Source organism: Macrosteles quadrilineatus, unplaced genomic scaffold, assembly GCF_028750875.1.
Source record: "Macrosteles quadrilineatus isolate MER2022 unplaced genomic scaffold, UCM_ALF_1.0 Scaffold_5__1_contigs__length_97177068, whole genome shotgun sequence".
In the NCBI taxonomy this organism is placed as follows: Eukaryota; Metazoa; Arthropoda; class Insecta; order Hemiptera; family Cicadellidae; genus Macrosteles; species Macrosteles quadrilineatus.
In genome coordinates, this window is record NW_026542598.1 from 52887902 (window position 1) to 52903260 (window position 15359).

Genomic DNA, 15359 nt, shown 5'->3' on the forward strand with positions numbered 1-15359 from the left:
TGGATGGGATGTTTTGGTTGGGCATAACCAGCCATTATGTCAGCCCTAATACATCTGATCTTGAAATTTCCTTGTAGCTAAGTTTTAGAATAAGAAGTATACTGCTGTAAATTAATGCTGTCTTACTTTTACGCCGATTTTAACTAATAACAAACCTTAACCCGCTGGAGCGTCTAGTGGACCGCCAAATATAAATGGGTGTATAAAAGTTTTTGAGATTTAGCTCTTTAAACTTCTGACATAATATCCCAGACAGCACAGGATGTTTTAAAAATATTTTTTCATTACACTGTCTCAAAAATAGCTGTCTTACAGATCGTTTTGAGTCCCTAAAGATAGCTTTTTGTGGACTAGTCTGTTAAATTTTACGGACTCTAATGATATGGTTGTGTTAAAGCTTATCTCAAAAACAAATCAGCTTTTCTGATCCTTTCTATAATTTATGTACTCGTTCGATTTGTTTGGCATTAGGAATTTTCACTTGTTCCGATAAAAATAGAACCAATAATAATTGTAGTAGTTGTAATTGTTTGTTGGTTGATTGATGTGAAGGGGCGGATGATGATTTGATTGTCCAGGTATGTCGATATAGTTTACTGTACAGTAATTGTTGAAACAACTGAATCAAAATTACCCAGAGAGTATTTCCTTATCCGATGTTTTTGAAGCCCAGATAGTATCTTGAGGTGGTGATATCACTTCACATCCTTCAGTCTCGTCCAGGTTTTGTACATCAATATCCCGCCCTGAAACATCAGTATATTTTTAACTGTTGAATATCAATGAAGATAACAGCTGTATATGTTTATAGAAATTAATATTTTTACAAGATGAAGGGAGAACATGAAAATTGACATTATTAAATCCAGGCTCACTTACCAGCCAGACTTTTAAGTAGTCCACAGTGAGGTCAGCATTGGTCTTCTGGTATTCCGCTGATGATTGTTCGCTACCTTGTTGTAGTGATAGCTGAATAGCAAGGTTCAATTGCTCATCTCCTCCTCCTCGACTTCCCTCTAAAAATAAGTTTGTAGGTGTCACAACAGTGATTGAGGATAAACCTTATGTTTGTTAAGTAAGATAAAGATAAGTAAGATAAGATAAACTCGCCTAACAACAAAACGTCCCCGGTTTGATCCTAAGAAAAGTCAGTAGCTTTTTAATGGTTCGTAACTGGACCCAGCTGTCCTTGATCATTGTGCTTTAAAAAAATTATCCTGACTGATGAAACAGTTGATCTTAGTCAGTAACAAAGCTGATCATCTCACACCATTTTACACTCATCCTTCACTCATATTTGGGTTAAAATACACACCTAAGTGGCGTCCCCATCTCATCTAATTGAAAATTGATAAAACTACCCTTAGCAGATACCCTTGAGATTGAAACTGAGACTCTTGGAAACGACAAGTCACTTCTATTGTACGGTTGTGAGACCTGGAAAGAGTCTATAGTAGAAGTAACTGAGCCATCTAGGTCTTTGTTAACAAATGCATCAGGTCAGTATTAAGTTGGCCTGTGTTAATGTCCAACAAAGAATTATGGGCCAGAACCAACCACATTCCACTAAGGAAGAGAATTAAACAAAGCAAGTGGAAATGGATTGGTCACACACGGAGAAAAAGAGAGAGCGAGCTAGTGAGAAATAAGTCCTGGAGTGGAATTAGCAAGGACAAAGAAGAGGGGTGGGACGAAAAATGACTTGGAGGCGTATGGTGTACGAAGAGCTGCGACAGGCTGGGAGGTTACAAGAGGATGGTGAAGAGAATCTCTCCCAACCAAGTAGGCCTGGTTGCTGCCCTATGTTCCTTGGAGGAATAACAGGAAATGAGTAAAGTAGTAAGTATAAACTTATTTGTTTGTTTTTAAAGAACTCACCTGTACTCTCAGTACTCGGTCCTGGTGGGGAAGTTTCAGTTTCCCTAAAATGAAAAAAAACTATTTTTTAAACTCTGAATTCATAGTTAGAATATTTTTAGACTAGTAAAATTGTTGGTTAACCTAGAAGTAATTGTAATATAATTTCTGTCAATGGATTCTTATGTAAAAATGGCTGAAAAAACGATGGTGAAAAGTCTACCACTCTATGGAGGTGCGTTGGCCTTGTATGAAAGGTTTTTCAAAATGGCTACCGGAAATATTTATGTTTTTAGCCAATAAGTCCTAAATTATTACAGGTAGCTTAAATAAGTAAATGAGTAAATTTTAAAGAATTAAATTGCGCAACTTTTGGTGTATAATAAGTTAATTTAAGGTAAGTACTTACATTTTTACAAGAAAATAATGTTGCCAAACAATTTTAATAATTTATTGTAATTCAGGGAAATTTTGAGTTATGGATTTAAAGTTGGCAACAATGTTTGTTTTGTTCCAGCTGAGAGTTCTAATTGTTGTTGTTAATATTTCAACATGTTTCTAGTTTACTTTCATGAGTTTCTTGTTAGTCCCCCTAAGTATGACCATTGTAAAATAGAGAAATAAATATCGAAACCTGTTTTATTTGTGAACAAATTATACACGACGGTTGTGAGGTGTCATATCTCACTGAAAAAGGAATTGAAGCAATACACCGACCTGTAAAGCAAGGAAAATAAATTAATTCCATGTAATTTTAATAATAATAATAATAAAACGTCTTCTATTTCAAGCGGTTTTCAGTAACAATACTGTTTTTCAAAACTACTCAACTCAATACGAAAGAAATATTATAATAACAATAATTGACTTATTAACTAACAATACCTTAACTTATATTTACAAAAGGCATTTTTTGGAGTTCAGTCGGAAAGGCTTATAACTAAGTTTTTTTTTACATTTTCTGGCAGTTGGTTGTATTTCTGAGGAGCAAAAAAAGAAAGCCCCTTTTACCATGTTCTAACTGGACGCGAGGCAAGTGCAGCAGGCCATCCTGTCTTGTACTCCTCTCTCTCACATCTCTCCTAGTAATTGTTGGTCAAAAAATTCATAAAAAATGTAGGGCGCAGTTTATTAATTTAATGTCTCCAATCAGAAAGCAGGAGGATGAAACCAGTTGTTCCCGTTCGACACGTTTTAGTGAAACCTATTTTGATTTCAAAAGTAATTGTTTTTTGTGCACAGCTGAAGTAAGCCTAACATATAAATAGAGGAAAAACGAATGATTTGAAGCTCAGACGCTAAACTTAAGAACATCAGTGCTATAAAAGTGCAACGAACGTAATGATGAATGGGCTGACAAAGTCAAAATACGGTTTCTAAATGTGGTCGATTTGCCTGCTATGAAAGCATGTTATCAAAAAGAATAATAGTAAACTTTCGAAATGGAAAATCTGTACCACAACAACTTAGTGACGTTTCTAAAGCTCTGCCCGGTCACCCAGGAGATGAAGTACGCCACGAAGCATTTTAAAAGTCGCAATGTACATGAGAGAAAACGATGAAGAACAATTAACCATCAGTGACATAAATTGAAAGAATTTCTACCTGCAACCTGTGAGTATGAACCTTATTCAGATAAGTTTATGAAACAGAACTCATATACCATTTTGAGAATTAAATCTTTATTGAACAGTTGGAACTATAAGGACATTGTTAATTTTCAAAGTACGGCTTCTTATGTGTTGCAGGAGTATATCATAAATCAAAAACTAAAGATGAGACTGAAAAAGAACAAATAAATATGATTTGAGCAGCAGCCACATTAATTCGCAACGAGATTAAAGATATTCCTATTGTTCCTACTGTTGTGGTATAGATTTTCCATATCGAAAGTATACTACTGTAAACATTGTTTGTGATAACATGCTTTCATAGCAGGCAAATCGTATACATAACAGTTATATTTTGACTTTGTCAGCCCATTCATCATTACGTTCGTTTCACTTTTATAGCACTGATGTTCTTAAGTTTAGCGTCCGAGCTTCAAATCATTCGTTTTTTCCTCTACTTATATGTTAGGCTTACACCAGCTGTGCACAGAAAACAATTACTTTTGAAATCAAAATAGGTTTCACTAAAACGTGTCGAACGGGAACAACTGGTTTCATCATCCTGCTTTCTGAATGGAGATATTAAATTAATAAACTGCGCCCTACATTTCTTATGAACTTTTTGACCAACAATTACATGAAATTCAGTTATTTTCCTTGCCTTACAGGTCGGTGTATTGCTTCAATTCCTTTTTCAGTGAGATATGACACCTCACAACCGTCGTGTATAATTTGTTCACAAATAAAACAGGTTTTCGATATTCATTTCTCTATTTTACAATGGTCATACTTATAGTCCAGGCAAATTAGATCAAATATAGGGTGTGCTCCCCAAAAAATCGTCTAAAGCTGGAAAGTGTTTTAATACATTTTGGGGGTCCCAAATAAGACTCCTGTGAGTTTGCGACGGATTCTGACGTCTGCTTAAGTTTTGGGAGTCGAAAAACTATGAAAATTTTGCACTTTTTTCAGTTTTTCGCTTATAACTCCTAAATAACGAATCCTAAGGAAAATGTTGTTCAAAGGTGTCTTTTAGTGCATTAAATTCCGCGTCGATTGATGTTAAATACGTCAAAATCGGCCGAGCCGTTTAGCCGCTGTAGCTTTTCAAAGGTGGGATATTTTCATCAACATGGCCAAAAGGTTGATTATTTGACCAGTTTTCGGCTTAAAACTCCTAAACGACGCATGCTATACAAAAATGCACCTGTAGTTAGTTTGGAAAACACAAAATTCTGCGTATTATGTTTTTTTATTAATCAATAACGGCAATTGATTGTTACCTATTTTGTATGGACGCCATTTCATTGAAAAAAAGTATTAAAGTTAAAGTTGGGAAATTTTAATAAAATTGGTAACAACATAGATCCTGTCCTTAAATGGATTATGAATTACTAGATAGTGGTTTATTCCATGATGGTCATCTAGAGGTTTATCTAATAAGGTGTGATGAGAGTAAGACCCCCTATGTAATTTTAAGTCTAATATTGTTGTCTGAGGTTCCGAAAAATCTAGGATTCATCCCAACCACCCATTATATACGATCTATCCCTGTATTCATCTTTCAGTTTTTGGCTTACATCTTCTAACGCATGCTATAGAAAAAATGTTCCTGTAGTTAGTTTGAAGAGCATAAACGTCTGCGTAGAATGTTTTCCAATTTATTAAGATCGGCTTCACCATTTAACCGCTATTGATTGTTAACACTAGATCAGATGATGCTTGTCAAGTTTAAAATCTTACCATTGAAATCTGGCAAACAACCAGCCTAATTACCAAAAACATAGGGGATATGGCAGTGAATCTATCCACTAGTGTGACGTCATGGATCGTGCAGCATGGCCTATGAACAAGTAAGTGCTCATGAGAGCAACATCTTACTGTGGAGAGCTTTTTCCGAGATAGGGGAATCAATGATGTGGACCTAGCCCGATGGTTCGCTGGCAGGCCCATCGCAGTGAATTCTACCCATCAAGTTAAGGTATATTGTGGGATCACCTCTTCAACATATTATCAGCAAGTTGACAATATAAACTCCACGGATACGGTGGGATCAAAAAGAAATTCATCAAATGGTTCCAGTGTCACGACCCATTTACTGAAAATAGTTCGCTCAGGTCAATCAGCTCAGCAGTTATCCCATATGATAGCATCAACGCGAGATATGTATAAAGCATAATGGAAAGGCACAGCTTGCAAGAAAATCGTAAATAGGCAAGCCTATAATGACCATAAACTGTGCAGAATAAAAGGAAGTGGTGACATTAATCGCGAGCTGTGATGGTAACAGCAAAGGTTAAAGAAGAATCTGCCCCCTCAGTCAACACGTGATATTCCACATTAAATCCAAGCCTCAATTTGAATCATACTTTGGATTAAAAATAGGTCCGTACCCACTAGCGCAGTTTGATGAAGAAAGCGTGATGTAGAAGAGTCGAAAATCTAACTATTCAATTAGCATAAAACTACTCATGCTGTTTACTCCAATCAATGTGGATCTCACTGTGTTCTGACGGGTTACAACGCTTGGCGAAGTTGCAGAAGCAGGTTGGCCCTATACATGGTTGGGAGCAGAAAATATCCAAATGAAGTGAGGGTTGGTCCCTTCTAGAGGACACTTTCAACTAATTTTGACTTTGATTGTAACAAAAGGGGCTGCTCATCCACCAATCCTTTAGAGCTCATTTAAAATTGTACTTAATTTAGAGAGATAGGTATGGAAAATTAACGTCAATGGGTTAACTCCCATCGCTACGGCTAATCCACCGGTTCAACATGAACTTCTCAACTCCGTCTACCTATCTCGACCATCGTGTACATGTTAAAAAGCAAAAAAGGTTTACATTTTCTCGCTCCATATGAAATGCAGGGATATAATGCACTACTGTCTGAAAGACTTGCAAGGGGCACGATTATCTCAATTCGATATCTGACGAAAAAGATGGTACCGAATGTCACCATTTGTGGCAAGACCAATAAGAGCAAAGAATGAATCCTTATTCTTAAGATACCAATGATGAGAAGTAGAAAAGTTATATGGTAAAAACTACGAAAAATCCCAATCGTTTTTTTTAAATAGGCTAAATAGATAGTAAAACTATATACATCCGTCCCATTATCATCTTTCGTTTATTAAGCTAAAAAATAACATTTTTGCTATATTTAATAAAATCTTTCTCGTTGTAATATCTTATTATATATTAGAATCGCTTAACATCATTCCGGAGTGTCCAGAGATGGGATCGTATAAATGGGAGCTTAGGACGAATCCTAGAATTTTTGTAACCCCCTCAACAATATTAGATTTAAAATTGCATAGGGGGTCTTGCTACCCTTCCCTTCACACATTCTTCGATAAACCTTTGGATGATTACCATGAAATAAACCACTATCTAGTCATTCAAAATCATAATTCTACGCAAGATTTTGTGTCTTCCAAACTAACTACAGGTGCATTTTTTTATAGCATGCGTCGTTTAGGAGTTGTAAGTCGAAAACTGGTCAAATAATCAACCTTTTGGCCATGTTGATGAAAATATCCCACCTTTGAAAAGCTACAGCGGCTAAACGGCTCGGCCGATTTTGACGTATTTAACATCAATCGACGCGGAATTTAATGCACTAAAAGACACCTTTGAACAACATTTTCCTTAGGATTCGTTATTTAGGAGTTATAAGCGAAAAACTGAAAAAAGTGCAAAATCTTCATAGTTTTTCGACTCCCAAAACTTAAGCAGACGTCAGAATCCGTCGCAAACTCACAGGAGTCTTATTTGGGACCCCCAAAATGTATTAAAACACTTTCCAGCTTTAGACGATTTTTTGGGGAGCATATGTCTAATTTGCCTGGGCTATTAGGGGGACTAACAAGAAACTCATGAAAGTAAACTAGAAACATGTTGAAATAATAACAACAACAATTAGAACTCTCAGCTGGAACAAAACAAACATTGTTGCCAACTTTAAATCCATAACTCAAAAGGTCCCTGAATTACAATAAATTATTAAAATTGTTTTAAAACATTATTTTCTTGTAAAAATGTAAGTACTTACCTTAATTTAACTTATTTTATACCAAAAGTTGCGCAATTTAATTCTTTAAAATTTACTCATTTACTTATTTAAGCTACCTATAATAATTTAGGACTTATTGGCTAAAAACATAAATATTTCCGGTAGCCATTTTGAAAAACCTTTTATACAAGGCCAACGCACCTCCATAGAGTGGTAGACTTTTCACCATCGTTTTTTTAGCCATTTTTACATAAGAATCCATTAACAGAAATTATATTACAATTACTTCTAGGTATAGGTAAATTTTAAGCTATTTTTACTAGTCTATTTTTGTATATTTAAAAACAGACAAGAAAATTAAGTGTTGTCTTATCAGTTGAGATAGCCACAAAAAATACCATTAACTAATTTATTAATATCTACTTGATTAAGGAATCCAAATTCTTGTCCATAGACTTGTATGGCCTTACTTAATTTTTAATTTTGATTAAATGTAGTATCTCTTGACCAAGTATGACCTTGTTCAAATCGGTTCGGATTGCTTACGGCCACCATGATTTACACACTCCAACCCTCCACTTTGCCCTTACCCTTGTAAGAAAAAAAATCACAATCTGTTTGTATAAAGCTGATAAGTATGAACAGCTATCGTGGCATTTCATTTTTGATTTTAGTGTCAAATTAATTAACTTCAGATGGTTCTGACTTTTACATTCGGATAAGGATGTGTTGTCAAGGTGTTAGAACCAAAGAGTTTACTGTATTTCAAAATCATTGCAGATTGACAAGTCATCGACAAAACTGATCTAAAGTAATGTTAAATATCTCACTCACTTATGCTCTTGATTCTGTTGCCTTTGCTTCATTTCATCTTCGATCATTTGTAACCGAGACATCTCCAGAGCTATGACCAAGTCCATGTTATAGTCTGCTGTCACGTTCACTTGGTAGGCTGAAAGAATTAACTGCATTAACTGTAAATTGAGTAAAACAACAGTAACACATCTAATGCAACAAACAAAGTTGTTTCTTCAGAAATTTGGGAGAAAAATTATTGTAATAGAGCAACTCATATCTCATAGTATTTTCACTTTTACAGTCGTTACCCAAAAGCATTGGGCCACCAAAATGAAAATCCAAATCACAACCCTGAAAAGAAAATTTTTGGAACACTTTCCCAAAATGTGTTTGAATTACACTCTCTGCTCTTTGTTTCATCTTCTCTGAAAAATAGACAAGTACAAAAAAAAATAAGAGTTCTAGTTGTGGTGATAACAAGTGAATATGATTTTGGTCTATGGAGTTAAACATGATAAGGCAGGGAAACTTTTAATTTTAATCTTTTTACATGCACCGGTGTAGTCTTATGTTGCTTTCTTACTGATTTGTTTCTTTAGCCAATGCCCTTTCTTATTACTTAAATTATGAAGAATAGCTGGGTCTGGTTTTGAACCGCCAAAAAGAGACTGCATTTTCCAGAATCAAACTGTCACATTCTGATAACTACTACAATGTACTCACAGTCAGGGTGAAGGCCCAGTTTGTCTATCTGGCTGCAGTGTAGACTGCAGTAGTTATGCAGTACGCATGTCCTAGGGTTCCGCACTCTTGGCTTGGTACAATCTAGACGAACACACTGACCCAGCAGACTCACAGCCAGAGCATGGTTCATCTCCTACAAACATCATCTTAATTACTCATATTGAAACAAAATATTTGATGAATTGATTGCATTTTTGTTAATAAATATTAGATTAACCATCAAGAGAGTGATCAGTTGACATATTACTTTCTCTGTAGAAAGCTGATTTAAGAAACTTTGTTTGAAATCTGGCTTATTTTGCTATTTACTCATTGTGTTTAGCACTTTTAAAATATCTCAATAACAATGGGCATTTGATATAAAAGCAGCATGAAAATTGTTGCACACCTTTTTAACTAAACAAAATTGGTCCATAAATTCAAAAGTTGAAGGGGTGGAGAAGCTCTTAACTTAACCATTGGAAAATTGGACTGTTTAACCTTTTCATAAGTGGGTTCACAACATAGTTCCATAGTTTTAAACAATTGGATATTTTTATGGGAATTACAGCATTGAGTGCTTTCGGACATATTACATCTATTTTGTGGTACCGGTTACCTACTTTGTATGGTTGAAATTTTAATGAAAAGTATTAAAGTAAAGTTACAGGATTTTAGATGCTGTTTGCCACGAGAAAACACCGCAATTGTAACTCCTCTGGTTATTTCCACAATTTAGTACATAGAAGATAGAACAGTTTATTTCTGATTTAGAGACATTTTCTCAAAATCTTGCATAATGTACCATACTAGCTAGCACTATTATAATTTGAATGAGTTCTCATTTGTTGAAAGTGTTTGTGCTGCAAGAAAATGGAGAAATTGTTGTATTAAATGTTTATCATTATTAATACATGTATTGTTAAGTCTCTTTGATTAATTTTCAGGTTCAAAATAATTCAAGTAAAATCCTTAAAATTATTTTGCAGTTTAATTGACAATCTCTTATCCCTGTTTATAACTACAAAACGTCAAGATTTATTTGTCATAGACTGGTTATAGTCACACTACTGGAACAGTTGACTTTAAGGGGTGAGATCTAGAAGGCAGTCCCACCTCATCATCAGAGTCAAAGTCTGGCCAATCGTAGATGGCGCTGAGGTTGTTGTGGCGACCTCTAGCATCTTTCACCCACGGATTGTTGGAGTCCAGGTCCTTCAGGGACTCAGCGATGGCCTGTACTTGCTCCTGACAAAACAGTTATAAAAATATTTTATCTGACGCCATCGTAAATGTTATTAGTCCTGTAATCAACAACCTAGGCTATATGTTAAGCACGTTTGCTTTCTTTTGTGGCTGGAGCCCGATAAAAATATGTTATAACCTATTAGTTCCATCCAGTGAACTTTTCTGTTGGTAACGGGATATTTTCTTTGGTGAAAAACTTTACACCAAATGTATTTTTTCAATCAAGTTCAAAATATTTGTCAACAGATGGATCAAACTTTTAACAAAACCTACCATTGTTTTTGAGCTAATTGCTGTCAAGTTGCACCAATCCTTTCAGTCTTTTTGTACAACAGTTTGACTGATCAGAAGCTGAATAAGATAAATATCACCACATTAATACATATGTATAAAGTGTTGATAAAGTATTTGAAATATTTGAACCGAGGTCTAAGAAACATTTCGACCTCTCATAACTCAACTGTATATAATAACACAGTTAAAAACCTCTGTTTAAAACTTACCGCATCATTGTTAGTGTCTATGGCAACAACCCGATAGTTTCGTCTGCGTAGTTTGCGCAGCGTAGGAGGTGTTTCAGGAGGAACAAGGCCTTTAGACACAGCTCGTGCAAACTCATGTCTCTTCCTGCGTGCAAGAGCTGTTGTCTGCACGATTACCGAGCGTGGAGTCCGAAGATAAGGTCTTGCTACCATCTCACTCAGCCGCTCGGTAACCTCTTCTAACTCATTCTGTAAAATTTCCAAATGAACAGTGTTTATTGTTGTTTATCGTAACTGAAGTGAATGTCATTTGATTTTTCATACAAGATATCAAAGTAGAAATTGAATTTTTAATCCACCTAAACTGTCGGATGCATCGTTTGATGTTAAAGTAGGCCTATATCAAACAATGCCTGTTTCATCATTTAAAAATATTAGTAATAATTTTTTAGTAATATATTTTTTATTTTAGTAATAAAACAAAAATATTCAGAAATCTGTGTAATCTAGGTGGTATAATCGTTAACTGTTCAACTTATTTTGCTTTATCGGCCATCACATAACTAAGTTATGTTAAAATAATCAGAACTGAATGTTTTCGTAGCACAATTAATATTCTTCCTGCAATTGTGATTCCTTTACATATTCTTTAAGTTAGACAGCCAAACAAACTGATTTTTTCATACCTAGCAACAGAATCTATTTGCCTGCCCTTATGCTAGAAAAACACTATACATTTCTTGTACATTTCAAAATAACATAGTATTTATAGGCTAGAGAGGACAAGGTATAAGAAAAGCCTCATTGGATTCAACACTCATTGGAAAGTCATGATCATATCAGATTAGTATTTACCTGCATAAATTCAAAAATAGTTCTGCTATAACCGTTGTCTTCCAGATAATATCCGTAGACATAAGAGCCGCATAAAATTCTGCGAGCTTTGAGCAACTCTCTCACTCCCTCCTCTACAAACTTCACCTCAGCAGGCACTGAAATTAATAAATAGTTGAAATAGCTCAATATCATTAAGTTCTAAGGAAAAAAGTCACTTAGCCAAAAAAACCACTCATGATCCATAACTCCCATACCATTCGCTTGGTGTAATTAGTTATGAACATATCCATTCAAAATTCACTTTGTTTTTTAGCTGAAGTCTAAGAAAGATATTTTGTATGAGTATTCGCTTTGCTTACCTTCTCCTTTTTTCAAAGACGATGCTAAATTCTCCATTTTCTTCCTCACTCCTGTTAGTAGACCCTCCTCAAGTTTTCTACTATTTTCATGATTTCTAAATCTGGTATAATAATGAAGGAACCTATTTAATTGTGTTGTCTGTTGATTTCTTAATAAGGCCTGAAACAAATTAAATAACTGGTCAGTTTCAAATTTGAAAACGACCCTATTATGAATGTGAATGTGTTACATATGCGTGTCTCATTTGCTTCAATTTATGCTTTAAAAGTAACTACAATCTTAAAAAAATACCTGAGTGTAGAATTTTACCGATGATATTTAGTTGCAACATAACCCTCTATCAGGAAAGAGATGTGAGAAAATCTTAAAAGAGATGGGAGAAGTTTAACAAGATCTAAGCAGGCATCCCCAAGTCCTTTTTTATAGAGGGCCAGGCTTCAAGTAACCATGGAATTGCAGTGCAGCTAGAACAGCTTATTGTGCACCCTCATTCACAGGTCCTCATTCTTTGTCAAATCCCAGGTCCTTTGTGAACCATGAGATCCTTTTGACTATGGTGACCCCTTCTTCCCTTTGATCTCCAGTCAAGAGGCCAAGGGATCTCATGCGCAGACCTTGTAGGGCTGGGCACATAAATATCACGTGGAATGCTGTCTCCTCCTCCTCCCCACATTTCCAACATAAGAGGCTTTCAACTTGAATTCCTATCTTGTGTAAATGTCCATGGAATACCCAATGGCCGCTAATAAAGCCAACCACCTTCCGCAGGGTCTTCCTACTCAGCCCAAGGGCATCTGCTGCTATCGCACCTGTAGGTGCCTGCAGCATTCTCTTTGACTATACATTTCCTTCTGTTCTTTCCCAGTTCCTTCGATGTTCTATGCCCATCCACTGGCGAACAGCTCTCCGTGCTGTGCTGTAAGCAATGCCACACGTCGGCTCTGGACCCATGAGCGGGCTTTCAGCTCCTTTGTTTGCCCACTTGTCAGCTCCCTCATTACCAGCAATACCTTTGTGCCCTGGAACCTAACTAAGGATGACCCTGTTGTTCTTTCCCAGGGCTTTCATGGCCTGATGACAGTCCCATACAGCCTTGGAGGTAAAGTCAAAACTGTCAAGTGCCATTAGTGCTGCTTTGTTGGCCAAGTCCATGTATACAGTGTGGCCTATAAGACCGCGCTTCAAACACACTCTTGCACACTCGGACAGGGCAACAACTTCTGCCTGGAATACAGTGGCCATTTTTCCCAGGCTTACGCAGAACTGCGCCTTGGGTCTGACTCCATATATTCCAGCCCGTTGGCTTTTCCGAGCCATCCGTATACCAAGTGATCCCCCTTTTCATGTATTCAGGTTCACCCTTGTCCCAGGCATCCCTGTCAACAATGTTGTATGGTTTTTCTAGATTTGTGATCTTCACCATCCTGTCTGGCCCCAAGTCCTAGTCAATTATTTTCTCAATATAAATTAATGTTCTCAACAAATATCAAGGAACATCACAAAACTATATCCAGCACCAGCGTTATAGCTAAATCCAATTATTTCAAACCCCTCAATCTTTCAGATTGACACGATCATATAAAACTTGTTATGAAATTCATTTTTTTCAACTCATTATCTCTAAACTATAATACTGATATTTTTAGTTTTCTCACCTCACTAATAAGAATTCCTTGTTTTTCATCTGCCTTGTGAACCGCTTCAAATCGGTTGCATCTAAAGTATCCACCGGTTGCTGAACTGTGTCTCTTCCAACTCTCCAGACAAACCCAGCAGAAGTCAAACTTGCACTGAACATAAAATAACCCTAAGGTAATGAACTTCTTTTATTGATATTGGAAACATAGGGATTATTTTAAGATATTTTGAAAGTCAATAAGAGACAAACAGAATAAGACAATATCAAATACACTGCCTAAAAATGCTACTTTTAACAAAAAAGTTTCAAATTACTCAAATTAGTAAATATTAAATCTGCATTACTAACAACATATTTTGTCCATTCTTGCAAAACAAACACTGACCTTAGAGCATTTCATGTGGTTGCAGCCCTCGTTCTTCTGTATGGGACTCTTGCAGTTGGGGCAAGGTTTGCAGTTGGTGACGAGCCAGAGACAGTTGGCAGCGTCCTCAGTTTCTGTACACGTCGTCTGCAACTGCTCAGGCTTGACTTGTGTGATCTTGCTCTGCCATTGGCGCCACTGTTGACAGCCACTTGGTGCATGCGCTTCTCCCAGACACTCCCTTAACAGAAATTGTGAGGTTAGGAAGTCACAGGGGATGGTCAGCCAATTCATGAGCTTATGAAGGGACTTTAGTATCTCAGGGTAAGCAAGCTGCTCTGTCATCCCCGTATTAAGTAGTTACCTCAAAAATTTTGAAAATAGAAAGTTTAAAAGACCACAGAGATTATCAGAGGTCAATGTTATTGAGGAATAACCTACATTGCTTGAGGATTAATAGATCTGGAACTGAGGACACTAGAGATATAATGTTTGACTGCACAGAGCTGACTGGAAAGGAAAGTCCCCTTGGAACCATGTTAAGGAGTGAACAGCTGCCTCAGGCAGAGCTCATAGGCAGGATGCTGGCTTTTCATCAAGTACCTGAAGATTGATGAGCTCTGAAGTAGGCCTACACAATAGGCACAACAAACGACAATGATGCTAGAAATGATACTAACCAGCAGAAGAAGTGTCCATTGCCGCAGTCGACCGCATGTGAAGTGTTCACTTGAGGTTGGTTCCTCATCTGCTCTATCTCAGGTAGTCGAACCGCTCGGCCACAGCCAGCCATCGGACACCACTTGATACTGCGGTTGGTCTCTACAAAGGCCTGTACACAAATAATGGAGAATAATAATTTAATAACATAGCCTATACAAGGGAAGTATTTACGACTGACTGAAAAAATCAATAAAGTTTTAATCAATTACATTTTTGGTTTTTGTTGCCATGAAGTTCTTGTTGATTTTTGATACCTGATGCGCATTTCGCCACAGGTTGTGGCATCTTCAGAGTTCACTGTCCTACACTTACATTCTAATATATACACAGTTTATATACACGAGAGTCACTGTACCGGTTCACATCGTAGCGTTTGTTTACACTCACGGCGCGGCGGGCGTGTGTTGTGAGCGCGGGGTGTTTACTCGTGCCGGGACCGTTGTTAGACTGACAGAAACAGTGTCTGGTGGATGGACGGGTTGGGGTGTGGATTTCCCAGAATTGTTGTATCTGCGACGTTGTCTAATTTCTGCGGGGTTGCCAAATCGGTTAGTTTCTATTTCGTACATGGTCTTAAAAATGATTGAGTTATTGAAGTCTTCTTTTACGTTAAGTAGGCTGTCGGGTCCAGATTCGGTAACTTGTTTATAGATTTGGTAGCTTTCCTGTATTTTGGCTGTGGTTTTTGACTGGGTTCTGTTCAG

At 36.7% G+C, this 15359-nt stretch overlaps 1 protein-coding gene across 1 annotated transcript in view; it reads right to left on the bottom strand.

Annotated features, from left to right (window-relative positions):
- LOC128995607 (uncharacterized) overlaps nt 1-15359 on the bottom strand; it is a 31240-nt gene that overhangs the window by 2306 nt on the left and 13575 nt on the right. The window contains exons 9-20 of the mRNA XM_054420624.1: nt 14613-14764; nt 13954-14173; nt 13585-13719; nt 11929-12088; nt 11588-11724; nt 10754-10981; nt 10119-10250; nt 9003-9156; nt 8316-8433; nt 1879-1922; nt 876-1016; nt 635-746 (exon numbers count right to left, since the gene is read on the bottom strand). Coding sequence (XP_054276599.1) covers nt 635-746; nt 876-1016; nt 1879-1922; nt 8316-8433; nt 9003-9156; nt 10119-10250; nt 10754-10981; nt 11588-11724; nt 11929-12088; nt 13585-13719; nt 13954-14173; nt 14613-14764 — 1733 coding nt within the window. The remainder of the gene's footprint in view (nt 1-634; nt 747-875; nt 1017-1878; nt 1923-8315; nt 8434-9002; nt 9157-10118; nt 10251-10753; nt 10982-11587; nt 11725-11928; nt 12089-13584; nt 13720-13953; nt 14174-14612; nt 14765-15359) is intronic.